The sequence below is a fragment of the Miniopterus natalensis genome, chromosome 17 (assembly GCF_054644295.1).
Source record: "Miniopterus natalensis isolate mMinNat1 chromosome 17, mMinNat1.hap1, whole genome shotgun sequence".
NCBI lineage: Eukaryota > Metazoa > Chordata > Mammalia > Chiroptera > Miniopteridae > Miniopterus > Miniopterus natalensis.
In genome coordinates this window covers 17,858,848-17,886,251 of record NC_142097.1, presented here as the reverse complement: position 1 = coordinate 17,886,251, position 27,404 = coordinate 17,858,848, and the positions used below count along the sequence as shown (strand labels likewise).

Here is a 27,404-nt window from a genome sequence, read left to right as displayed (position 1 = left end):
GGTTGCTACCCAAAAACTATCCCCATGGAGGGATGCGATCAGCCCATAGTGACCCTGCAGAAAGGGAGCCAAAAGAATTCACTGATAAGTACTCTAAAAGTATGAAGTCCTAAAATGACTGATGTGAAGAACAGAATCAGGAAAGGCTCATACCAAAGATGCTGCCATCAGAGTTAGGCCCTGAACGAAAAACAGAACTTTGAACGAGGAAGTACTTTGGGCAGGTGGGGAAGGTTGCACAAAGATACAGAGGAAGAAGGTATTAAAGGTCTGAATAATGGCAAATGACTTTTGTTTGGGAGCAATTTGAGTACTGGAGAGTTCAGAACTTTAAATTTTACTTAATTATCATCAAGAGACCTGTGCAGCTAAAATCAATAAGAAAAAGAAGATAAGGAGAAAGCCAAGGTTGGAGAGCCATTTGGCTAGGTAATGACGCCGTTAACCGAGAAAGAGATTATGAGAATTTATCTAGGTAACAGAATAGGAAGGAGAAAATGTTGAATTTTAAATAAGTTGAAATTGTGGTGTATGAAGCATTAACAAAGAGTTACCTGTGCATTATCTCAGTACTCTGATTTATAATATCTGCTCTGGCTGCTAAGAAGATTTTAATGTTTACTTCTCAGGTATGATCACGCTAACTTCCAGTTAAGTGAGGTTTTATATGTGTACTTTATAAACAGGATTTAGCTAGCATTAGTTGTGTTTACTTAGGAGAAAAAAACAACTTCATAGCAAAGTAAAACAAGTGAGGAATATATACTGACTTGCACTTCTGCCACTTGTGTAGCAATTTCCTTGTATGTCAACCCCATTGTTCACAGCCGGCAATTTTTAAAGAGTCCTGGCCAATGTGATGAAAACATTAGCATAATACAACCCAACTTCCCTGTGCACTAGTTACCAAGGAAAAGGTGTAATCAAAGATGAAATTCCTTTAAAGAGTTTACCTAAAGAGCTTTAATGCTGGTGGTTTAATGTAGTAAAACAATCTTTTGTAAACTCAGTATGAAAGTGTCACTTTCATAAGCAATCCTTTTAACTTAGTTTTATATGAATAAAATTTAACCTTTTCTAATGTTACTTTAATTATTTACTAGAAATTAAATTCCCGGAATGCTATATTACTACTTCAAAATAACCATAGCCAGAAACTACCCAATAAACATATATACAAAATGCTTTAGGGAAAAAACAACAACACAGACATCTATCTGTAATATACTTACTTGATTTTAACTTATGATAATCACAGAAAGCAAAATAGTATATATTTTTCTATTTAGAGTCGATCCAGTGAAAAAATTCAATAATGTACACATGGATTAGAGAACTAACAGTGGCATTCATTGGGTTCTTTAAATAAGCAAGTAGACATTAGAAAGACTACTTGAATTCCTTGATCTCTGCCAAAGTCCATCCGTTTATACCAGTTGTTAGGAAAACACTCAATAGGATATTTCCAAAGAGCAAATGGCAGGTCAAGTTTAGAACATGTGACTTCCTCTCTAATTATATTTAAAAAGCACACAGCGAGTAAGAAATTAGATTCCACAAAGGACACTGGAGAAAGCCTGAATTCTTAATCTTCAAGGAAAAAACATTAAAAGGTAATATTAGATTGAAATTTTCTCAATTATATATTAGTAATTAGTATATATCAGATTTCTAAAATTAAAATTTGAGCTTTAAATTAAAAAAAAGTTAAATATGTTCAACATGGGCTTGCTGCATTATCTTAAATATGGCAAGCCATTAGATTGAATATAGGCTAAAAGGAAATTAGCCTTAATTTAAAAATGGTTTACTATTAAACTTTTGGTGTATGTCTATACTATGCCTTCACAGTCCACATTTAAAATACACTGGACTAAGACTCAGATTAAGGTTCTAGTTATGATCATTTTTAGATACGCATTCTGAGTCAGGCAAGTTATGCTTTTTTATCTGAGCCCATTTGTAGGGGTTGACCCCAAATGAAGGGTTGATTTTTATTACTTCTAAATTTCCTTCTATCTTAAAAACTATGAACCAAAATACTGGCATTTTCCCAGTTCTGGAAAGAAGATTCCTTCATTTTTCTCCCCTTTTAACAAAGCTAGTTCTTAAATTTGTTTGTGATCCAAATCTTAAATTTCTATAAATATTTTGAAACAGAAAAATGATGTTCAAGTTATCACTCATCAGCCTTTGCCTTCTGTCTGCTGGGAACATTATGGAGACAGAAAGCGAAGAATTTCTATCGGCAACTACAAGTTCTACGGCAACTACAAGTTTTAGGGCAACTACAAGTTTTACAACATTCTCTATGACGGCAATCCCAACTTTCAAGACAACTACAAATTTTCAAATGCCCTCAGAACCCAAGGGGAACCCGAATTCTGAGACAAACCCGAATTCCAAGACAACTTCAAAGCACAGGACAACTCTGAAAACAGCAGTGATCCCAAAGATACCCACCACCATGAATAGTGGTAGCACCACACTGAATCGAAAGGACAACATTCATTTTCTTTTCTACGTAATATTTTTGCTGTTTTGTGTGCAATGAAGCTGAAGTGGACTCGAACTGTCTGCATTCCTAGCTCAGTTCTTTATCACTTGCTGAATGACAAGCAGCACACTAAGAAAATCAAATTTATTTCAACTTCTAGGAAATTATCATTATCCTACTTTAATTTGGTTGTTTGCAAATTATAATTGTGTAAGCCTAATTATTACCTTAATATGGTTTCCTTCTTTATAAATGCTTTTTTAAAAAGCACAAAATACCAATGCTTGCAAAATGGAATTGAAAATCAGATTTTTACATTAAAGGGATAAGAGAAGGAGTTATGTTGGTGTTTAAACAAAGTATGCTTCTGGGTGTGAGGGAGAGGGATAAGAGGATGGGGGATGAGGAGTGATGTGTATTTTTCTTAGATCATTTTATTTTTTTATTAAATAGACAAAAAGTACGAATCTAGTAAGTAGAAACTACAGCGCTCTATGAAACAATACACCTGTGTCACCATATTTCATGGATGTTTAATAGTAATATGTTGTTACACTAAAAAAAGATGCCTATTCTGCTAACCTTTGTAATGCATTAATTCAGCTGCTCCAATGAAAAGATTCTCTTGCTTTGAGTAAACCTTTGTTTTGTATTTGTATTTCAAAAAGTCATTTGTAAATCAGATGTCTAGAATTCAGAATTCTTCCCTATTGGTGAGATTTTCATGCTGTTCTACAAAGGTTAATCTAACCCCAAAACCTAGTATAGAATTTTAACAGTGATAATAACCATGCTATTGATGGTGAAGTTATTCAGGTTTAAAACCCAACTCTGATTCTTTACTAGTTGTGCTCCCATGAGTTAAATACACAAACCAGTGGGATTCCCAAACAAACTTCGGTAATCAGTTGACTACAAATGGATCATACTTGGGGTCCCTGTTAAATATATAGATTAGGCTCTACCCCTGATATTTTGACTTGGCAGCCCAAAGTAGGGCTGGCTTGTTTGAATTCTCCAGGCATTCTGTTTGGGAATCACTAACAACTGCTCTAGGTTTCAGTTTATACACATGTCAATCACTGTTACTAACAACACCTCAGAAGGTTGTTGTAAGGGGTAAATGAAAAATTATATAATATGCACAGTTTATCTGATGCAGAGAGGGCACTCAGTAAATGTTAGCTATTATTATAACTAGAACCACCCAAAAAGCAATTGCCAGGTATTTCAATATTCAAGAGGAAAACTCTTCAATGTAACGTTTAAGGTTTTATATATATATATATATATATATATATATATATATATATATATGTATATGTATATCACACACACACATATACATATATATATATATTTTAATATCTTTATTGATTTCAGAGAGAGTAAAGGAGGGAGAGAGAGAGACAGAAACATCAATGATGAGAGAGTCATTGATCAGTTGCCTAGCCCGCAACCCGGGCATGTGCCCTGACCGGGAATCAAAGCCCGATCGCCTGGATCCTAGGTTGATGTTCAACCGCTGAGCCACGCCTGGCCGGGCAAGTTTTATATTTTTAATTATTCTTACAAAACAATATGTGCTCTTGGCAACAAGTCTAACAGTATAGAGATATATAACAGAAATATTAAAATTGGTCCTCTACCTTCTCCAATCAGACTCCCCGAAGACAAACAATGTGAGCAGTTTAATGTGTATACTTTCACACATTTCTCAGTCTATAGGTATTACACACACATACTACTCTACTTTGTACGATAAGTGTCAGAATCATCCTTCTAGGTCTTTAAAAGCGGCATTAGAGGACTTCTGTTACTTTTCCCAGCTCAGAGTCCATTCTTCCTCATCCTGGTATGGGCAGTCCAGCTTTCCCTTGGGAAACCCTGTCCCCATAATCCTCTTTTCAGTTCGTGCAACTTGAGTAGGGCTGGTTTCACCACTGAGCTCCAGTAATGGGCACATAATTCATGCCTAGACAACCATGAAATTCCTGCCCCCCCATAGTGATTGCCTCAGGAATTAACATGTGACTTAAGCCAGCCAATAAGACCAGTACTTTTGCTATAACTACTGGGAAACAGGTATTTTTCCACTGGGGTTGTTAAGCTGGGGGAACACAAACCACTGCTGGCCATAGCTTCGGAATAAAATCAACACAAAGAAAGTAGAGTCAAGAGACAGAGAAGAGAGGTGTTCTCCAGATGACACTGCTCTAAGCTCTCCATGTAGTCTCATGTGCCAACTGATATTCCTTTTGGCTTATACAAGTTCGAATTCTGTTTTTGTCACTTGTAACAAGCAAAATAAACTTTAACACATTGTATATTACTCCATAATAGAGACCTATCATTTATTCAACAATTTCCGTTTTGAGAAACACACACACACACTATAAACAACACTGCAACAATTGTCCTTGTATTTATGGCACTTAAACTACTACTGGGCAGGAGCATAAGTATATAAGAGCAAATAGCAAGAAAAGATAAGAAATTAAATAAGGTCAAAATTAAGGAGCCCTTTCCTTGCATGCCTGATAATAGAACCTGGGCTTTATATGGGGAGTCAATGGTGCTACTTAACACACTGAAAGAGACAAAATTAGTTTTGTACTGGGAACCTCCTCCAAAAGCAATGTTAACATGAACTGAAAGTAGTTATCTGGGGATTAGGAATAGGAGGATAATGCTGCATTAGTACAGGTAAGAGCTAATATGAGAGTCTCCATGATGAGAGTGGGGAAAAATGGTTTCAAAATATATCTGCAAGGTACCTAAAATTAACATTAAACCATTCAGATCCAACTTAAAAAAAAAAAATTGAAACACATACCTAAGGACAACTCCTGATCACAAGGCTGCTGGGCTAGGAGCATGTTGCTGACTTAAAGATAGCCAGAAATCTACTGGCTGGCCAAAACCTAGCATTAAATGTTTTGCCAAAGACTTTTTTTTAGCTGAGTCACAGTCCCTTTCTGGAATTTGAAGTGTGCAGTACTGAGGTAATAAAGAAGTTAACTGGGGCTGAAGCTGAAAGGATACATAAAGAGGAAAATCATTAGGCAGAGTTGAACATGAAGCCAAGAGAGAGTCAAAGGGCATAACAGACAGCCAGTACTGTCTACACCTGGGCAGGATCAACTTTACTTCATGTCTTCTTGGAGGCCTACCTTCTTGAGAGAATAACTTCTTTGCAATAACAAAGGCCTAACCAAAACAACTTCATTGATGTGTCAAGATCTCATCCTAAAATCAAAACTCAGCAACTGAGAATGAGAAAGATAAAAGAGGGAAGAATTTTAAATGATTGGGGTTTCAAAGAATGGGAAGAAATGGCCATGCTATTGAGAAAGAAAATATGGTGTGAAGAAGCTGATTTGAACATACACTGAATTACGTTTTGGACATTATAAGTCTGAAATGTCTGCGAACTATCTGTGAGAATGAAACTCACAGCTCAGAAGACATGAACTAACAAAGGGTACTTTAATGTGTATACTTTTCACACATTTCTCAGTCTATACGTATTGCATGTGCACACACACACACACACACACACACACACTACTCTGCAGCATGACTTTCCTCTTTATGTATCCTTTCAGCTTCAGCCCCAGTTAATAACTCCTTTATTACCTCAGTAACATTTATTTCCTCCAGAAACATTTCCTATCAAAAGAGAAGTCAAACCCAAGTGTTCTTTGACAAAGTTAGCTGTATAGAGATAAGGCCCTCGCTCTCTCCTGGACTTGTACAGTGGAAGAACTGGGCTCTCTGCTCTGAGCCACTGTGTACTCTTCTGTCCTGGAGCTAAGGCTTCACACCAAGTGAAAATGTAGGCCAGGAAGAGCTCTAGTAAGTCTAAGTAATAAACTGAAAGGATTAAAATCTAAGATTCACAGCAGAGTCATATAGAAAAATAAACAAAAAGTAAAAAAATAAAAGAAAATCTCAAACATACTCTGTATAGAATTTTATAGGTCACAAAATACTTCATAGGAGAGGTAAACAGCATCGTTTTTATAAGCACCTTCCCCCCATTTTTTTTAAACATATGAAGAAACAGACTCAGAAAAATTAACTTGTCTAAGATTATGCAGCTAATAAGCAGTAGAGCTGGGAATCCTCAGCACTCTCAAGTCACCATATTATATAGGTTCCTGGAAATCCCAGAGGGTATATGCATCAGGCCCACTTTACTTTCATTTGGTCTTTCCAGATCATCGCAGACAATCTTATGGTATCTGATCCTGAAGAAATTACCCTCCTTTGAGGTTTCCAAGAAATCTCTGCTATTTACAAACTAGTAAGAATTTAACGGGTGTGGAGGACACACATCTATCTACCTCTCCCACCAATATTGCACTTTTCATTACTTGGCCAAATAAGTGAAAGTCAAAATACACTGATTGTATTAAACGTTAGGGTTAGAATATAAATATTGTAAAACATTTATAAACATTTTGTAAAAAAAAGTTACCTTAGGCAATTTAGAAACAGCAACTAAGATAAAGCTGGAGAGATGATTCTCATGAGATGGTGAAGAGACATTACTCAGAGTTGTCAGAGAGAAAAGCTAAGGATAAATGCAAGTTTCTATACTTTCCTGACACCCTAACATCCCAGTTCTTGGGACTTCTTGGCTGTTTGAATTATCTGATTCAGTGCGTTTCCCATCTTCCACCTTCCTTTCTTCACTCTTTTCCCATTATTTCTCAGCCTCCATTTGTTTTCTACACACTGCCAAGCTTTTGCCTCCCATGGCTATTAAGTCTGCTGACATAATTCCTCAAGTTAAGATTAATTCCTACAGCAAGTGAATAGCAAAACTAAGACTAAACAGTCCTGGAGATTCCGAAGTCAGTGGCTGCTCTATTACATCGCATTGTCTCCAAGATTCAATTACCCATGAGTTTATGTCGTGCTAAATGGGAAGACGTAAAACTGACCAAATAATGTCACAAATGAGTTCTCAAAAAAAGGCTGAATGAAGCAGAAAGAAAAAACAATGGAAGGGGAAGCAATGCAAGCACCATACCTATTGTTAAGAAGGAGTTCACAGCATTTCCAGAAAAGCTTTCTAGGAACTAGCCTTAATTGAAGGAAGCATGACTAAGCACACTCCGTTTCCAAGCTGTCACCTATGCCATCGTTATAGAAATTTCCCACAGCTTCTCTGCTAAATCAAACTGATGCTGTCTCACACAGTATATTAGTGACAGTACTTAGAAACAGACACTTAAAGTTTCATTTCTGCTTTTAAAAAAGTTCCTGATTATCGTGTGTGGATATAACTTTTTTGTTGTTAATCCTCACCTGAGGATATTTTTTCCATTGCTTTTCAGAGAGAGAGTAAGGGAGGGGGCGGGGGAGAAAGGAGGAGAGAGAAACATCGATGTGAGAGAGACATATCGACCAGCTGCCTCCTGCACTCGCCCTGAGCTGGGGCAGGGAGCAAACCTGCAGCCCAGGTACATGGATATTATTTAATCAGAATACAAATGAAAACAAAAGATTCTGTGTGCTTTTCTACTCTTGGTAATTAATCCATTTTAGGTAGTATAAAAAAACTGATGTAGGATAGAGAAGCCAATATAAAATAGGTAGTATGAAAAGCAATTGCTAATACGCTGAGCATCATTTTGGGACAGGATGACTATTTTTCTAGCTATATTCTCCCATGTAAATCTGTTTTCAATTCTAGTAAAGTTAAATGGGAAAAACCAAACTCACTGTCTCTCTACATTTGCTATCGTTTTTTAAATTCTGTTAAAAGAAACTACAACATAGTATTTCTTACCTTCGTGCAACATAATAAAATATAGGATTCCCAGCTTTGGAAGTCCCGGCTTGGTAGAAAATACTTAACGTTTTCAAAGCCTTGAACTCTTCTTTTTCGTGTACTTGATGCCTGCAAGGAAAAAGAACAGGATGCGTCACACAGGCTTTACACTGTCTGCTGAGTACTTAAAAAGATCTACAAATGGACTGACAAAACATGCAAAATGATAAAATATTGAGAGAGGGAGGCAGTGTATCTCTCTCCCCCTCTCTGAAGGGCCATTTGGCAACAGGTACCAAAGTTTTCAAAGTGTTATTACTCTGAGCCACGAAGAATGGTTCCTAGGGCTATCCTAAGAAAGCTAGTGGAAAGGGATATTAACCATAGCATTATTTTTAATCATGCTACTTTTTTTCTAGACAGAAGTTTCTGAGTATTTATTGGTTGATTTTTAAGAGTTCAGTTTATCAACCTTTTCTTTTCAGGTTTATTGATTTTGAATTAGTGAAAAAGGCCTTCCTTTGCCCATATTTTCTTCTTCATGGGAGTTTATTCTCATGAATGGCATGAACACCTTTTCTCAGATGGTTCCTCAGTTGTACCATCACCATGTATTAATAGTCCATTCTAATCTCCCTGATTCTGAATACCACTCTTAGCATATATTCAATTCTCATATGTATTTATTTCTGAAAAAAAGCATGATCTTAAGTTTCATTTATTCTGCTCAACATTCAGTATGTGTCTTTAACCTGAAGATTTATGTCATTCACCAACCTTGGAAAATTCTCACCTGTTACCTCTTCAAATATTACCTCTTAACTATTCTAAGTTCTATTTCTGAAACACCTACTAGACACGCTGGACCTTCTTATTCCATCATCTGCATCTGGTAACCTCTTTCATATTTCCCGTTTCTTTCTCTCTCTGTCCTGACTGTATGCTAGTTAATGTGCTCAGAAATTATCTTCCAGCTATGTATTCTTAAAATTTTTATTTTAAAAATATTTTTTCTTTTACCTAATATTTCTGTGTGTCTTCTATTTGGGGGCCCAATGGGGAGGAGAAATTATATTATCTCAGTCCATCATGTTGCTGGTACCAGGTCAACATTTATTAAATATTAATGGAAACAACCTAAATATTATTTGATAAAGGCAATAGGTACACATGTGCATAAATGACTGGGAGGCTATTTGCCAACTGTTAATGGAATTATCTCTAAGAGGTAAAAGACAGAATTTTTAAAAACTTTTCTTTAGATTTGTTTTAAATAATTTAACAATTTTAATTTTTATAATTGAGAAAATTATAAAACTACCCTCATTTTTAAAAAAGAAAAATGGGTCTTAAAGAACATTAATGGGAACTTAGAAGACAGCAAAAATAACACCTAACATTTATTAAATATTTTATATGTATACATCAGACACTGTTCTAAGTATCTTACACATATTAGATCAGTCAGTCTTCAAAACGCAGGGGATTGTTTCGTAATGGAAGGTAGGGTCTTCGGTAAAAGGGCTAATAAGGCGGTTTCCTTAGAAAAATGGAAAAATGGCTAGGACATCCTGGGAAATGTTGAATAAAAATACTTTTGCCCGGTCGGGCTCAGCTCAGCGGTTGAGCATTGACCTAGGATCCAGGAGATCGGGGTTCGATTCCCGGTTAGGGCACATGCCCAGGTTGCGGGCTAGGCAGCCGATCAGTGACTATCTCATCAATAATGTTTCTATCTCTCTCTTTCCCCCTCCTTTCCTCTCTTTGAAATCAATAAAGACATGTTTTTTTTAAAACAAGAAATTTTAAAAGTTTTACATTTTTGTATTATGTAATTTTCAATAAAGTAATATGGAAGTTTTGTGTGGAAAATATTCCTTTAATTAATAGGAATAAATATCTGTTACACTGAGAAAAATATTATAGAGCTAAACATAAACATTAGGCTAGAAAGGAGACTGTTATATATGCGTACATTTTTAACAATATCAAAGAATTGGAATCATGTGTACAGAACTTTGACCTACAGTAGCTCCCCCTTATTTCCAGGGTACACGTTCCAAGACCCCTAGTGGATGCCTGAAAGCACAAATAATACCAAACCTTATATATACTATGTTTTCTTCCTATACATACATACCTGTAATAAAGTTAATTTATAAATTAGGCACAGTAAGAGATTAACAATAACTAATAATAAAATAGAAAAATTATAATATACTATAATAAAAGTTATGTGAATGGCTTTGTGTTTATTATTAAGTAAAATAAGGATTACTTGAATATGAGCACTGCAAGACCACAACAGTCGATCTGGTAACCAAGATGGCTACTAACTAACAGGTAGGCAGTGTATACAGCATGGATACACTCAACAAAGGGGTGATTCACATCCCAGGAAGGACAGAGCAGGAAGGTGTGAGATTTCATCACACTACTAAGAACAACGTATAATTTAAAACTTATGAATTGTTTATTTCAGGAATTTTTCATTTAGTGCTTTCAGAGTGTGTTTGATCATAGGTAACTGAAACTGTGGAAAGTTATAATGTGGATAAGGGGGAACTACTGTAAATGTAATATGATTAATAACAGCCACTTACAATGCAAGGCCCATTATAGCAAATCTTTAACGTGAATTAACTTCTGAATATCAGATTCTGCTTTTTTCTTTCTGCTTCTGGCACATGCTATGAACAAAACACTTAACCCACAGTCACTATGAAGCACATACTAAGGGACTTAGTGTAAAGTGCTATGAAAGGTACTTTAAAGACTAAAGGATTCAGCACTACCTTCACTATAACGTTAGAGCTGAATATCTAACAACAAGGATCTTTTAGCTTACAAACTAAATCCCTCTAAATGATATTCAAAAGAAATGTCTACAGAAATTTTTAGCAATACTGAAGTATAGTAATTTTTTGAGACTCAATCTAAACACCATTAACTTTTAGGAGGGTTCTGAAAAGTGTTAGGGTGTTATAAAGAGTTCAGCACTTAGAATCAAAGGACCTATGAATTAGATGTGGAATCTTGGAGCGTTTTTTTTTTAAATATTTCAATTACAGTTTAAATTCAATATTATTCTGCATTAGTTTCAGGTGTACAGCATAGTGGTTAAACAATCATATTTTACAAAGTCATCCTCCCAATACTTCAAGTACCCACCTGGCCCCATAAATAGCTACTACAGTATTATTGTATTTTCTTTAACTATGATATGAAAATAATGTTATCCGCCCTCCCTTGTAAGTATTAATGCAAAAACACCTCAAAGCAACATGACAAAGTACTATTCAATAAGATACTATTATTTTTATAAGAAAATCAATTATAAAACAAAGCACATTTCAACAATATAAAGAGTAAGAGAAAAGCTAAATCCCCAAACATGGCAATGTGATTAGATACATCTTTCCTGATAATCCTCTATCAAAAATACAAGCATATCTAACAACTGGCCTTGTAGTAAACCTTGCACCTCAACCAAAAAGAAAGCAATCAAGGTGGTACTTTACCTAGTCATAAATTCCTCAAACTTTGAACTGGTAAGATTAAGGCTGGACCAGTGTGTATCAGCAACAGGCTTGTGCTCTGGAGGACCCAGGTATGCAAGAAGTGTTGCCATCTTATCAAAAGGTCGTCTTCCAACAGCTTTGTGATCCCTAGATATAGCAAACTACTTAGAAAAAAAGTAGCAGTTCACACGTAGCAGAACACATTGCTTTAGATGGTCGTTCATTGCTTTCTTTTTACTATCAGCTCAGGGTTTCTAATGATTTGCAAATAGCACCAAAAAGATGTCAGGGGTTATAAGTATACACTGAGACATCTTAGAAGTAATGACCACACCCTGAACAACAAAATTTACATAACAAGTCTTTTTTCCTAGTATTCTTAATCCATTACCATTAAACAGACAATGTGTAAGTAAAAATAACCTTCTGACCCACTTTTTCGAAGGATAAAAAAAAAATCCATTTTGAAAAAGAATTATTTAGGAAGTAGACACGTTGTACCTGATATGTATTTCTGCTTAACCAGGGTAAATAAGGATTTTCAATAACTACTAAATATTTAAAACTATGTAAAAACAACAAGATACTATTTCACAAACATCAAATTGGCAAAAATGATGAAGTCTGCTAATGCCAAAGTCTAGTGAGAATGTGTATAAAGAGGTACTATCACATAGTGCTAGTCAAAGTGTAAATTAGCATATACACTTTGAAAAGCAATGTGGTGGTATCTAGTAAAGTTGAGGCTGTGTATACCCCAGAATGCAGCATTTACACATCTAGGTAACACACAAGGAAACAAGTATGGAATAACTTATTACATTACTATTTAAAACAATTAAAAACAGGAAACAAACCTAAGTATCCATCAATTAGGAAATGCAAAAATAAGTTGTGATAGTCATTCAATGAAATACCAAGATAAGCTAAATAAATACGACATATCAAACAGAATACTGTGTGAAAAGACTATATTCAATATATGTCTATAAAATTTGAAAACACACAAAACTGTATTACATATACCTATGATATATATACCTGTAATTTCCTCATTTTGTCAGTTATATAGAAAGAAGTATTATCTTTTCTCCCAAAGAAATAAAATATAAAGATCTGAAGTAATATAGCAAAGTAAGTGTTAAACCTAGGTGGTAGATATGGGTCTCTGTTGTACTATGTTCTACACTATTTTTGTATGCTGCTCTTCAGATTCAGATGCCAATACTCTTCTAGTAAATTTAAACTTCTGTCTTGTTGCAAACCAAAACATCCAAAGGGCTAATTTGTGATTTCCTAGCTTACCATTTAAAAACAACAACACCTCTGTAGCACCCAGGTAGGCCTGTTGATCATTTAATGATTTAACCTTTTGCCTACATATTTTTAGAAAAAGTCTACATTTCTACAGTTCTTTTTCCAAACCATATTCTTATTCTCAGAGGATGCAAAGTAAAAAGCATTAATCATGACCAGTAATTTTATTAATATAAACTGGGAAGTTTCAATATGCCCATGACTGGGAAATCCTACCTGTTGCTGGAAAGATACTGGCCAATTTTCTCCTGATTGTTCCAGAGCAGACGATGTAAAGCAAGCACATTGCCATCACTGATGAAGGAAAGACTATGATTTACTGCATCGCTTGTAGGACAATCAGATGCTATGTCAAGGAAAAACCTTCAAAAATACAAAATCATTAGAATTTTAAAACCAGACACATATTTGTTTGAATTAAATTTATATAAAGCAACTTTATGAAATAACTGATATTACAAATATAGAGGGCTTATTCACACATGTGACTGTCATTAAACGAGAAAAGAAAGGACAAGCAGGAATCTGGTTTTCCATTTCTGATACCTGGCTACAGCTTTAGAGTGGGCTCTGAAGTCAGACAAAAACAAAATGTAGATGGATGAGGCTTTGAAGAGAAGCCAGTAACTTACAGATGAGGAAATGGAGACCCAGACAAGACACAAGACCTATCCCAAATCATATCACCTGTTAGGTCACAGCCAGGATCAGAGCCTTGACTTTCTTATCTTTCTATGGATAGTCAATCCCTAGTTTACAGGTAAACCAACAACTCAGAAATAAACAGAAAGCAACTACTTAGTGATGGAAACCTAAAAGATCTCAAGTTCTCTAAAATCATAAATGTTCAAAGGTTGTCCAGTTACTCATGAATAAAAGTATATACATCTGCATTACTTGGCTGCAATAATAATATTTTAGTTCAGACACACTTCCAACCTAAAGTATCAAAAATATTCTAACATCAAAAAAATTGTGATTTTACATTGTTATGCATTATCTTTAGTAAAAGGAATCTTTTTCTTCTTCCTCTGCTCCATAATGTAGGACCCTTAAGTCTTTTATTTTAGTCATATGTCAAATATTCCTCCAGGTTTTGACATATGGAAATCACTACCAAATTATAAAAAATATGCATTTACTTCATCACTGTCTTTTATAGCAAAATAAGATTAACTATGTTCTTGACCTAGAGAGGGAAAAGAAAAAACCTCCACAAGTATATGGACTGAAGTTGAAAATATCTGATTCAAAGAAAGCAATCAATTAAGTGGCAGGCACTTACCTTCGTGCTGCATCAAAGTTGCTTTTCACAAAATCATTAAAAGGCCGCATGTGCTCTTCTTTTGTGAAGAGAACATGATTGGCAATACTCTGAAGTATCTAAACAATGAAACAAGGTAATGAAGAATCAGATTATTTATTGTATGAAGTCTACACATTTGTATATTCATTAAAAAACATGAATTTTCTCATTGATATAATTTCTACTGGTGGGTAAAATAAATTATCCTCATTCTATCAATGCTAGGAGTTGTTTCTATTCTTTCCCAAACATAATTATTATATATGCACAGAAATATTTACCTTTATAAAATACATATTAAAAAATTTTAGCCCAGCTGGAGTGGCTCAGTGGTTGAACATCGACCTATGATTCAGGAGATTGTGGTTCGATTCCTGGTTAGGGCACATGCCCGGGTTGCGGGCTCGATCCCGTTGGGGGCGTGCAGGAGGCAGCTGGTCAATGACTCTCTCTCTCTCTCTCCCGCCTCCCTTCCTCTCTCTGATATCTATAAAGATATATTTTAAAAAATTTTTCTTGATGTATTTTTTAACAAAAAAAATCATACAGTACACATTTTGGTCTCCATTTCAGAATTTCCAGTATGATGACATGGAAAACTATTTTAAGAAGGCATTTTCTAAAATATTTTCTCTTGATAGTAAGACCCAGCTATCAGTCTAATGAATTCCTTTGTGATACAGACAAAAATAAAACAAACACATGTAAGTGAAAACTATTGGGCATTTCAAACAAACTCAAGAGGAAATACAGTGAACATGAAACTCTAAAATTTTAATTGAAAGAGAAATTTAAAACAGATCATCAAAATAATTCTTCACCTTTGACATTAACTTCAAGCCCCTTTCGATTCTAGGTGGTGGCTTTTTATCTAAAATCCCTGCTTCATATGGTGAGACAATGGCAGGATTGATAAATCTGAGGAACATGGCACTTCCTACTGCACCGATGCTGTTCTGAGGGAAACGCTGGCTAACCACCTAAAAACAAGGAGTTGAGAATTGAACATGTGGTTTGAATTAAAACAAGGAATAGGGAAGAAAGAACCTGAAAGTCAATCTTTGCACAAAAGCTCTGACTAAACCAATCCTTGTGAACAACACATTTCTATTTTTTCCTACTCCCAAAACATCAGTAAATAAATTTCATCTTCAATTCTTGCCTTCCATAATTTTAAGGCACAATAAAGATATCTAAGAAAAAAGAAAAATCTCATGAACGAGTTGTGTAGAAGAGACCTGAAAAAAGATCTTAATTTTATTGTTTATACTGCAGGTTTGATGAGTAACAAAAGCAGACCAAATTTTCACAAAGATTAATAGACACGAGAGTATGGTCAACTCTTAAGATGTAGCTAAGTTTTCAACAGCACATCCCTTAAACATCTAATACCTAACAGTAAATACTTACGTTTTGTTGTATACCAGGTACAATTAAATTTCTTGAGCAAAATGCTTTCCATGTACAAAACAAAACTTAGTTTTCTTAGACTCCTATCAAGAGAAAAAACTTACTTACAAGTAACATTATTACCAGTTCCTTTCTTCATCAGAATGCTTTATAATATAATGACCTACCTATTATTTAAACCATGTATCTTGGGACCTAAAAGAAAAAAGGATCCCAGCAACAGAAAAAAGAACCCCTATGTGTAACCTCAATTTATAATTCTGTCAAATATATACATTAAAAAGGATTCAAGAAATGGCTGCCCACACTGAAAAATAATGTGAGCCCAATATTTGAAATGAATTTATTTCTCTCTTTATAAAACATTCTACTTTGAAGGTAAAGTAACAGATTGGATTAGATGAAGAAAGTTATGAAACTGTCTCAGCTCCCATCGCATCCTAATGCTTCCTGCTTGAACATGAAAATGATTTTGAAATTTACATTTTTGACAGATGATACAAACACATTTATTTTAAAAGAACACTTATGTAACATTTTAATTTCTACAACGTTTCGTGCTTCGTATGGCCAGCTGCTGCTTAAAGCAGTGGTAACTATAATGGTGAAGCCACAGCACTCCACTCAGTATTCTGGGATTTCAGGGATGAGCCTACATGTCAAAGGATACTGGTGAAAAATGAGAAATGGGACTTATGTGCAGAATCTCACATAACTCTAGTTTTCGTCACAATGCCTCAATGAAGTAATACATCTGCTCATGAAATCACATGGCTCACTAAATCCAGACTAACTCTGGAAAGCTTAAGGACAATTTCATTTCATTCTGTTCCCTCTAATGTTCCATGTGGTATACATTTTAAATGTGTTCTTAATTCACTGCCTAAAATCTCAAAATAATTTTCTACCATATCTGATAGGGAATTAGTAGAAATAAGACTTTAGAAAGTGATTTTTTTTTTTAGCCAAAGAAAATCTTCATAAGAGGTGAGTTACAGTATATTCTCACCTTCCTTTATGATAGAGCTCAGAAAGCTTTCCTTGTGTTACAGTACTTGGAGTGACACTGCATGAAGAACCACCTTACACTTAAATAAGGGGAAGCTGGTGAACGCAGCTAAATATAGCAGCACTAGTAGAGTGGTTTTCAAACTTAAGTACTGTTTTAGAGTTATTTTTAGATGAATACAGTTTTAGAAGTAGAAGTAAGAATACTCGAGTGCTTTTACACTCTAGTACGGTGTTTAACCGTTGGAGGAATAGGAACAGAAAAATGAATATATACCTCACAGAAAGGGTTCTTCATACAGTTTCAGAATGTTCCTAGACCACCACTGCTACTGAGAGGCTCTTTTAGAACTCCCAAAATTTAATCTTAAAACAGAAGAAATATATCAGCAAACCTACAAAATTTTAAAGCCTTTAAGGAGTGAGTTAGCAAAAAGGAAGAGTATTAAAAACTTCATATTTAACTTCAAATAGGTTGTTTGATTTAAAAAAAATATGTATTAGCATATATTAATACATTCAAACCCTGAAATGGTTTTTAAAAGCTGAAAGGTAGAGTTTGGTTTCCAAATAACCAGTTAATTTATAAAATACTAACCTGCTATGAAAGTATCTTATAAAAATCAGTAACTTACATGCACATGGAGAGTTCTTTTTAAATACATTTTGAAAGTAGCTATTTACTGGTTTTCTCTAGGACAAAAAAGTTTTAACATATGACTCACATTTATACCTGATTTATACTTAATATTACTCAGTCTCAGAATTTAATGAAAATTTAAGTGAATTATTTACCAAAGGGAGAATACACTAAAGTACTACACCTTCGCTATCTTCCACATCTTCAAAAATAATTCATTTCAGAACTCAGAGAATCCACACATCAGGAACACACATTGTTTCATGTATCACCTAATACGTATTTCACTGATGATAGTATCACTATATTTGAGAACTAAAACCTGATAAAATGTAATAAATGTCAATAAATACTTCCTTTTCTTTCACCACTAATTAACACCAATGTAGTTTTGCCTCATAATATACATATACTCAAGTGTTTGGTTTTTTCAATCTGTAAAAATCTAATTTGGATCCAAAAGACATTCTGCATAAAGGTCAGAGTTGGGCCAGTCTGTATGCTGAAACCAGTTACCAGCCAAATGTCAGCTCTATTCCCGTAAGTAAAAACTGAACTAAATAAATGCAGTCATAAACTATACATCAGCAAGAGGATCGATATCCCTACATACTTAATTACCTAGGTTAGGTAAACAATTAACTTCTCAAAGGAGATCTAATTATACATTATATATTTCAGTTTAATAAACAGAATTATCTATAACATGACTACACAGCTATGTATCAGAAGCCAGAACTTTCTCTATGTATTTTACATATTCCTATCCATGATACACATACCCCAAAAGAAAGTTAGCTTGCTTTTAAAAGATCATTAGATTCTATTAAGCCATAATTGCATAAATCAGCATTTTAAATTTATAATGACTATACTGTCTTCATACTTTGAAACACATTCTAAAATATCTCAAATTACCAATTATATTCCCTTTGTTCCCATGAGGACCTCATATCACCTGTGCTGAGAAATACATTCCAAAACTTAAGAGTCACTCAGAAACTTAAAAAAAAAAATTTGAAAATAACACTAGTAAGAAAAAACAACATTTCAAGAAACAATTTTAGACAAATCTTAAAAATAAAGCAATGTTAGGAAGGCTAGAAAACATGCTCTAGAGAAACACAGAAAGCCTGAATTTTAATTTATGTGATACACTACACAATGGCATTAGTAAAACACTGAACGAGAGTGTTAGAAACAGTAAATTAATTTCAACAGTGATGGTGTACATTATGTTAAACCCATGTATGCTGAGAATTAGAAGGCAAAAGCATTAGAAGGAAATGTTTTTATTAAGCAAGTTTGGCCATCCAATCCAATTCATTTGCTCACAGCTGATCAATTTTACTTAACATACTCAAAAAGTAAATATTGAATGGATATAAAAGCCTATGTCTCCACCTTTTAATTGAGTTTTGAATTTAAAACAGAAATTTATTATATGTAAAGCTTAGACAAGGAATGAAAGATGAAACCAGATGTATACTCTATTCTAAATTATGCCTTTTAAGCTAACTACCTACATGAGTCGTAAAGGTTTTCTTTACCTCTTTCTCTAAAATCATTTAGATTATATGTACAAAGACAGTGCTTGCTGGATAAGGGTAAGTCATTCTGACAGATAATGACAAATTTAAAATAAATGCATGTTATGTTTTGGACAAATTCCACTCATGGGAAGAAAATTATCTTGACTACCCTAATTTTCTTCCTATTAGGGCAAGCTCTTAGAAACAGGCAGTATATTCATATCATGTTTGCAAAATGAAGTATTTCTATACCAATGTGGACTTACTGAGTTTTCCGTAATTTCAGAAATATTATGTTCTCAGTCCCAATAGTTTAATAATGATTTTCTCTAAGGTAAAAGTGGGTTTGCCATTAGGATTTTTATAATCTAAGAATAAATATCTAAATTCTGGCTGGGGTGATCTAGATAAAAATGTAAAAAGTAAAAAATAAAATTTAGCAACTTTTAGGTAAATTTAGAAAGTGATACTTTCCCTTCATGTGCTTCTATCAATTAAGAAACACTTTCATCTCTAGGAAAAAAAACCACTCGCATTACCTGCAAACAAGAAGCAAGAATGAAGAGAGTCAGCATTTCCTAAGGCCTTGAAATTAAGTTTCTTTTGCATTCATGTATAATTTTAAAAAATAACAATAATAAAATTAGACCAGAGATATCCAATGCAACAAATGCCTTTGGGATAAATCAAACCAAAGGAACACAGAGAATGTTTCAATGTAACTTAATTCCAGGGTTAATTGAAATGAAAGCTATTTTGTGCCAGAATTAGTAGAATGATTTTACAGTGAAGGTCAAATAGGCTGAAGTGAAGATGTTCTTAACAAACAGCAAAAGATTTTTGTTTTGCTTTGAAAGAAACAGCTAATAAAAAGTTCTCCAAACTTACTGATTTTTTGTTTTCCTTTTTTTCTTTTACTGTAGCTTTATTCAGTAGGGAGTGGCAAGTTGCCTACAGAACAGAGATGAGCACAAACAAGTCACAGCACCAACTACATACAGCAACAAAAACAATGTTGGCTTGTACATAAAATTACATGATCAATGTAACACAAATGGAATCAACAAAAAATTAGAAATCAACTGAATTTAGAGGGACAAATTTTATTTCTGGATTTCAATTTTTAATACATTTTTAAGCCAAAGCACTAAGTAAACAGCAAGAAATGTTGAAATAATCATATCTACTATTTCTGGCTATAAATCACAGAAGAGCTCTCCCCAAGTGGATTTGAGGATATTTAATATTTACATTTCAGTTAATTCCTAGCTTTTGATAAATTTTATATAAAATGTTGATTACAAATAGGTCACACAATAAAAACACTTCTATGTGTCCACATGATTTTTTTCTTGATATATAAATACTTCTCTGTGTATCCTTCAATTGACTTAAAGTTCTTTTTTCAATAGCTGGAATTTAATTTAAAGTCTACTGATTAAAAAATAAACATCTGACTAAACATAATGGAAAAATTCACTTTAGAGATTCTGAATTAACAATCTACCTCTCTCTTTTAGAAAGATTACTCTTAATTTTTCATGTTTTTCTGTTCCAGGCTACTTCCTGAAATAGTTCTAATCAGAGGAGGTTAAAAGCTCTGCAACATTTGGGAGAAGGATGTTATCAGCTCAACTAGAAATAAGCATTAATATATATTAAAGTAAAGAAACCGCAAAGAAAATTATAGGATAAAATTGTAAGCCTACTTCAAATTTTTTACATAATTGACCATTTATCAGAATGTCTTTTAAAAAACCACCACAGGGGGAAAAAAAACACATACCAAAACCCACAGAGACATATTGGTTTCATCTCTCAGAGTTGCTTCTAGGTCAAAGAGTTATTTTAAAATTAAAAGGCTCCTGCTTGAACTAGACTAGGCACACAATTACTTTAAAAATATTTTAAAAAACAAATAAGAATTATTTAATCCACTATACATGACATTTTATCCTAAGAATTCTGTGCATCCGACACCATAACCCATAACAACCTGGGCTTAAAGTCAGTTTGACATTTGCTCACCCATCTGTGTACCCATCCACCCAAACAGTTACTGTGCATCTACCTGCTAGTACCCTCCAGGCCCGGGAGGCAACAGTAAAACAAGAAGACACCGTCCTTTTCTTATGGAGCTTTGGCACAAACTTTAGACTATCTAATAAAGCACTAGTAACTAAAGATATTACAAAAATGCACTTTTATATACGTTTTTCAATTATGGTATGTAACTATCATTTATTACCTTAAAAATCTGTGTAAACTACTTCTCTTTGGGGAAGCCGATTTACTGGGAAAAGATAGTATCTATTCAAAATCATAATATTTAGCTCTTTCTCAGAATTCTATCACCATAACTTAAGAATATCTATGCTGGGAATTATTTTCTCATTATTCCAAAACTATCAGGAAGAAAAGTAGAAATACACAAGAAAATGTCTTAATTATAAATCTACACTGTTCACAGTTGTCTGGCTCTTCTTATGTAACCTTAACCCACTCCACTAAGCAAGAAAGCACATAAAATAAGAGATCTGGTTAAAGCATGATTTGGAAAAGGCTTACCGGTCAAAACTATGAACCCAAGTAAAAAGAGCTAAAACTCAGAGAAGTTTATTAGCCAGTAACAATTCTCGCTTAGCTCTAAAAATTTTCCCAGTAGGTCCCAAAGCAGGAACCACGTTTATTAGAAAAAGAAAAAAACAACAAAAAACAATTGACTACTATTCCTCCCAGGAGAACATAAAAGTACAAAGGTACCATTATGTTACTGCCAAAGTCAAAGGACAGGAAAAAGCCAGAAGAGGGAAGATGAATAAAAATAAAAGAGCAAGCTAAGGGGAAAACTTCATTTGGAAGGAGATTCAGTGAGAGAGTACCTTTTATTCCTATCTTTACTTTTATCTAGTAAATGTAAATTCTGTCATTAGTCACTTATTAAAAAAACTTATTTACAAATAACATAGTATACCTTTGGCTCCACAGCACTCTACATTCCAATAAGTTTACCCTATACTTCAAAACAATTCACTGACACAGCATTTAAATAGTATTCTTAAAGAGAATAACTTTATGTGAAATTTTAATATGATAATTCAGGCTTATTATAATACACAATATTTTATTATGGACTGCTTTAAAAAGCACAACACACAGTGTTTAATAAGCCATCAATTATCACCAGGCTCTATATTCTGAATTATTTTCACTATTTCCCTCCCTTCCTAACTATGAAAGCTACCAAGAATCCTGTTTTCTTGCGTGGGAGGAATGGGGGAATTTATTCCTTCATTAAATATTACCTAAGTACTTACTAAGTGCCAAGCCCTGTTCCTTTCACCTTATCAGAAACATGGTCTTAAACTGAACTCCAAGTTTGCTGATGATACAAAAAACATTTTTTCTTTTAGGGTGACAACTACATGAAGAATATCTACTGAAATCTGCTAGACTGTGTAATCAGTAGTCAGTGCCCTATTTACTCTTAATCAGCGAAAGTCAAAGCCACTGCCACTTTAGAAATCCATTTGCTCTCTGAAAAGTGTTACTACCAAGAAGTTGACTCAGACTATTTTTAATATGTGCTCACCATTTCTTGTTTGTTTTTTAAACAAATTTACTGAATTAGATTTAAAGAGAAACCTGAATAATGACCAAACTTGAGAAGGTATTATGCACTGTATTAAATTTCATGTTATACCTAAACTACCCTCTATTTTGAGATTTAACTATCTGAAAAAAATTATGTGGGATTCTCCTAAGCTTCCTTGAACTATTTTGAAAAGGCAGAAAAAGTCATAATAAATTGAGAGTTTTAATGCTAAGTATGCTTTACCATCTATGTACATGGTGACAAGTTTTTTTTATAGATACCACAGATACATCATTATAAATAGGAATGGGGGAAATGCTCACACAGAGCAGCCTGAAACAGCTTTTAAAAATGGTAACTTCACTGATCTTGCTAATGTCTCTAAGCAACTGAAACCCTGTGCTAAAAAACAAACAAACAACAACACCCCTGCCCCCAAATAAAGCACAAATGGCTAGGGATGACTCTGCAAAGAAAGAGACACAAAGGCATGGATTTTGGTAAATGAGTAATTCCTTTCCCCTATACCCACCCCTGTTCCAAACTCCAGACCCACTAATGTGTCTTCCAGAATTGCAGTTTAAACAGGCTTAGTGGAACTGCATTACTACCCTTTGGAATGAATGCATATGCAACTCAAAAACACAGTGGAAGCCACAAAAGAACACAGAACTAATTTCCTCAACAAGTAGGAGATGACTATGGACATCTGAAGGCAGAGGCATTATTTGCAGTGCTAGTGTTTAAAAAAATCTAATAATTTGATCTAAATGATGGTGCAATGTATTTTATAAGTAGCATTTCACATAAAATGAACAGATCAGTACTTCCTGGGAAAACCTGACACAAACATGTTATATATTAATGAAGAAATCAAAATTATAGATCAAGCTTCACAATGCAAAAAGCAGGGAGTAGATCTGCTTCATACCTTAAAGACCCTACGAGTAATTTAGGCAAAAGATAACAAACAAAATTGCATAATGTATCTCATTTCAACCACATTCATTATACCCAACAGATCAGGTGCATTTTAAACTTGCTCTCAATACAAGAAAAATTTATTATTTTAAAACCTCCTTAAAATATTTCAAACAGTCTCCTAATATTTAATTTTTTTCAAATCCAATTCCAACCATTTTTAATGTATTACTCATCCAAATTGACTCAGTTATTATCAATGATCCACAATCAGAACCTAAATTCCTCTTTGGTGAAGCATTCTTTTTATTGAGCTTTGGACTAAAAATGGTCATCTCTAAACCTTAAGCATACCTGGTATAAACAGTGGCACACACTTCGAAGCTGAGGGGGGAATTCTGAAGAGGAACTGATGATGGCATGGAAGAACTTTTCAGTCATCTGAAGGAGTTTACGCTGGTTTTCCTCAAGGATCTCCGACTGTTCTAACCTATACAATCACACAAAAGGATAAAGTAAATTAAAAACAAACAAAAAACTCCTTAAAAAAGACTCCTTAAGAGATAGTCAACTAGCTCTAGACAGTTTTGATCAGTGGTTAGAGTGTCAGCTAGCGGACTGAAGGGTCCTGGGTTTGATTCCAGACAAGGGCATGTACCTCTGCTGCAGGCTCGATCCCCTGTTCTGGTGGCTCCGATCGGGGCTCATGAGGAGGCAACCGATCGATGAGTCTCTCTCACACAGATCTCTCTCTCTCTCTGTCTCTGTCTCCCCACCCCACCCCACTTTCTGTAAAGCAATGGAAAAATTCCCTGGGTGAGGATAAGTTTAGAAGAAGAATGAGAGAGAGTCAGCTAAACACAATGTTTGGGCTTTGCTGGCACCTTGACTTGAACAAGCCAACTATAAAGAAAGAAATTTTGAAAATTGTGTATAAAAATTCTTATATTCTTATAAATTCACTATAGTAGAGGTAGGAAAGGGCATCTCATGTTTTTAACTTTTATTTCCATGACTTCTGGTAAAGTTAGACATGCTTTCATATATTTTGTGGCCTTTCATGTTTCCCCTATTTTGAACTGCCTTTCACATCCAGTCTGATATATATATTTTTTAAATATATCTTTAATGATTACAGAGACAGGAAAGGAGAGGGAGAGAGAGAGACAGAAACATCAATGATGAGAGAGAGTCATTGATCGGCTGCCTAGCCCGCAACCCAGGCAAGTGCCCTGACCAGGAATCGAACCCCGATCACCTGGATCCTACGTCGACACTGAACCGCTGAGCCATGCCAGGCCGGGCTCCAGTCTGATATTTCCAACTGCTAGGTGTCCCTCCCACCAGTACCTAAAATTCAGTTTGCCCAAAGTTAAATGATTTGTCCTCCTACTCTTCTGTCTTACCCTGTGTTCCCCATGTTGTCAATGGCACCATCACTGTCTCAATCAAGTCATCTGGTGGCCTGTGATGTCACCTTTGCCTGCTGTACTCCATTACTCCCCCCATTCAATCAGTGTTGCTAATTCAATATGACCCCTGAAGTCTTGGTGTTGTGAGTAAAGGCAGAAATTCAGAGGACAGGCTTACTAGGTTTAAATTTCAGCTCTACCACTACTGATTGATCACTATGGCCTTGGTCAAGACACTTAACTTCTCTGGGCCTCTGTTTTTTTCATCAATAACACAGGAACAATAATCCTGCCTATTTATGGGGTTTAAATTTCACCCAATGGCTATCAAATCCACAGTTTTACTCAAGTTCCCAAAATGGCGTAATCTGAACTCTCAAAACACATCCCCTATGAAACTCACTACTTATAACTGCTTGTTATACATAGCTGTAAACTCCTTGAAGAAAGTTCTCATCTTTCTGCCCTCAAAAACTAGTATAGTTACCAAGCAAGTACTGAATAAATACTTGTTTTCAATCTCTTAACTAGTAATTTTTACTTATATACTAGTTTACATATTACATAAATGCTTGGGACACTCAAGTCATCACTCCAGAGTCCTGCAGTTAAAAAGATTAAGTTGCAAAACCATGTATCAGTGTGTAACCATTTATACTAAGCACTCACATTACAATATATAGTTTCTATAACTACATATATATGCAAGTGCACTGAAAAGGGACAGAATAGGTTAAAGCAGTAACAGCGCTAAATCTCTCTAAGTGCTAGTCAAAGACACCTTTAATGATAACTGTAATTGTTTTTAAGAAAAATGTATTTGCATGTAACTTTCATAATTAAAGACTAATTTTAAGAATCAAAGGAGAAATTGTGAGGGCAAGGCTCTACCATTGTAGTGGTAGTGAAAAAATGAAGAGCAGCTGGAGATGAAAGAATGACACACCTGGTAGGATCCACTTCAAAGCTAACATGTTGCCAATCAGATGATGTGATCACAATTCGTAATAAAGGATCCAGGAGTTTTTGCAGGTAGGTAGCACCATATACCTAAAGAAATACACAAGCAGGAATTTATTATGTGTGATCCAAGTACCTTGCATTAAAGATGACGTTTTGCTCTGTACATTCTGTACATAATCATTGTCTGGCATACCTCTGCACAAAAACAGATGAATGGATACAAACCTTGAAACAGAAGGTCATTATTTTACTAGCTAAGCTGTTCCCTCGGAAAAGAGTCTGCATGGAGTCTGCCAATTCTACTTCCTTAGAAAACATGTTCCAGAGCAGTTGGTAGAGTAAATGTCGAGAATCAAATAGAGTCACTAAAACACGAGCTAGTTCATCCTGAGAACAAAACAAAATTGTGTTAGTGTGAACAATCCCATTTTTTCTTACCCAGGAAACCGAAAGGCAAATCCAAAATCGACACCCACAAGCTAAACTGAGGTAAATGGTGACTGATTACTTTTTCCCTGGCATTTATTTGTGTACAAATGTCTATAATAGATGAATATTCCTATATACCTAGCTGTTAATTCTAAGGACTAATTGATGAAAGATAGGAGATGCCTAACCTTTAACAGAAGACGGAAAAAAATCCAGATTCTGCTTAAACTGCGTGACAAAATGAAAGAGTAAACAGAAGATGATGGCAAAGAGTTTAGTTTGATATACACAGATGATTTTCTCAGAAAACAAGTGAGCAAGAATAAGACTTTGGTGACCACAAGAACTCTATCTACTCTCTTCTCATATGGTCAGAGAAACTAGTGAAATCTGAACATGGGCCAGTCAGGGAAACAACAAAAATGAAAAGACTACAGAGTTTGCAAGAAGTCAGGAAATAGACCTGGTGCATCCAGAACCAAGAGATTAGCAAGATTTATGTACAAAGTGAGGGTGGGCGGCTAATTCCTAGTTGATAACCCTTATGATTCCCCATGGTCAAGTATTTCTGGGTACACTCAAGAAAAATGATGTGATAATAAATCACTGTTTAACCACACATTCTGTGACGAGATTTAGAGAGAACAGGGGACAAGGTCTCTGCTCTCATGGAGCTCACATTCTGGCAGAATTAGAATAAGTACTCGAACAAACATATTAACGTCACATAGGGAATAAATGCTGCAAAGAAAATATAACAAGGTAATGTGATACAATGACTATGGGTGTGGTTTTGGTTGAATGGTCAGAAAACACCTAAGAAAGTGCACCTGAACTGAGACTTGAAGAACACGAAGTTGGCCATTTACGAGATCAGGGAAGCAGCCTTCCGGACAGCGGGGGCGGCAGCAGCAAGAGTGCTGGAGCGTGCAAATAGCCCTAACACGCTTCATAGTCAGCGTGGTTTAAGCTTGGTGAACAGGAAGGGAAATGCCATATGATGATGTCAGAGATGAGTAGGGCCCAGGCTGGGTACGGCCTTGTAGGTCAGAGTTTGAGTTTGAGTTT

The 27,404-nt window shown here is 34.8% G+C and overlaps 1 protein-coding gene across 5 annotated transcripts in view; it reads right to left on the bottom strand.

Annotated features, from left to right (window-relative positions):
* The window catches only part of NF1 (neurofibromin 1), a 193,387-nt gene that overhangs the window by 75,917 nt on the left and 90,066 nt on the right, over positions 1-27,404 (bottom strand). For 4 of the 5 annotated variants that reach the window (XM_087826026.1, XM_087826030.1, XM_087826027.1 and 1 more), the window contains 9 exons: positions 26,133-26,294; positions 25,891-25,994; positions 23,887-24,022; positions 19,905-19,967; positions 15,248-15,406; positions 14,406-14,503; positions 13,337-13,483; positions 11,804-11,950; positions 8,301-8,411 (listed from right to left, as the gene is read on the bottom strand). In XM_087826026.1, coding sequence (XP_087682152.1) covers positions 8,301-8,411; positions 11,804-11,950; positions 13,337-13,483; positions 14,406-14,503; positions 15,248-15,406; positions 19,905-19,967; positions 23,887-24,022; positions 25,891-25,994; positions 26,133-26,294 — 1,127 coding nt within the window. The remainder of the gene's footprint in view (positions 1-8,300; positions 8,412-11,803; positions 11,951-13,336; positions 13,484-14,405; positions 14,504-15,247; positions 15,407-19,904; positions 19,968-23,886; positions 24,023-25,890; positions 25,995-26,132; positions 26,295-27,404) is intronic. The other variant, XM_087826028.1, reaches the window with a different exon arrangement.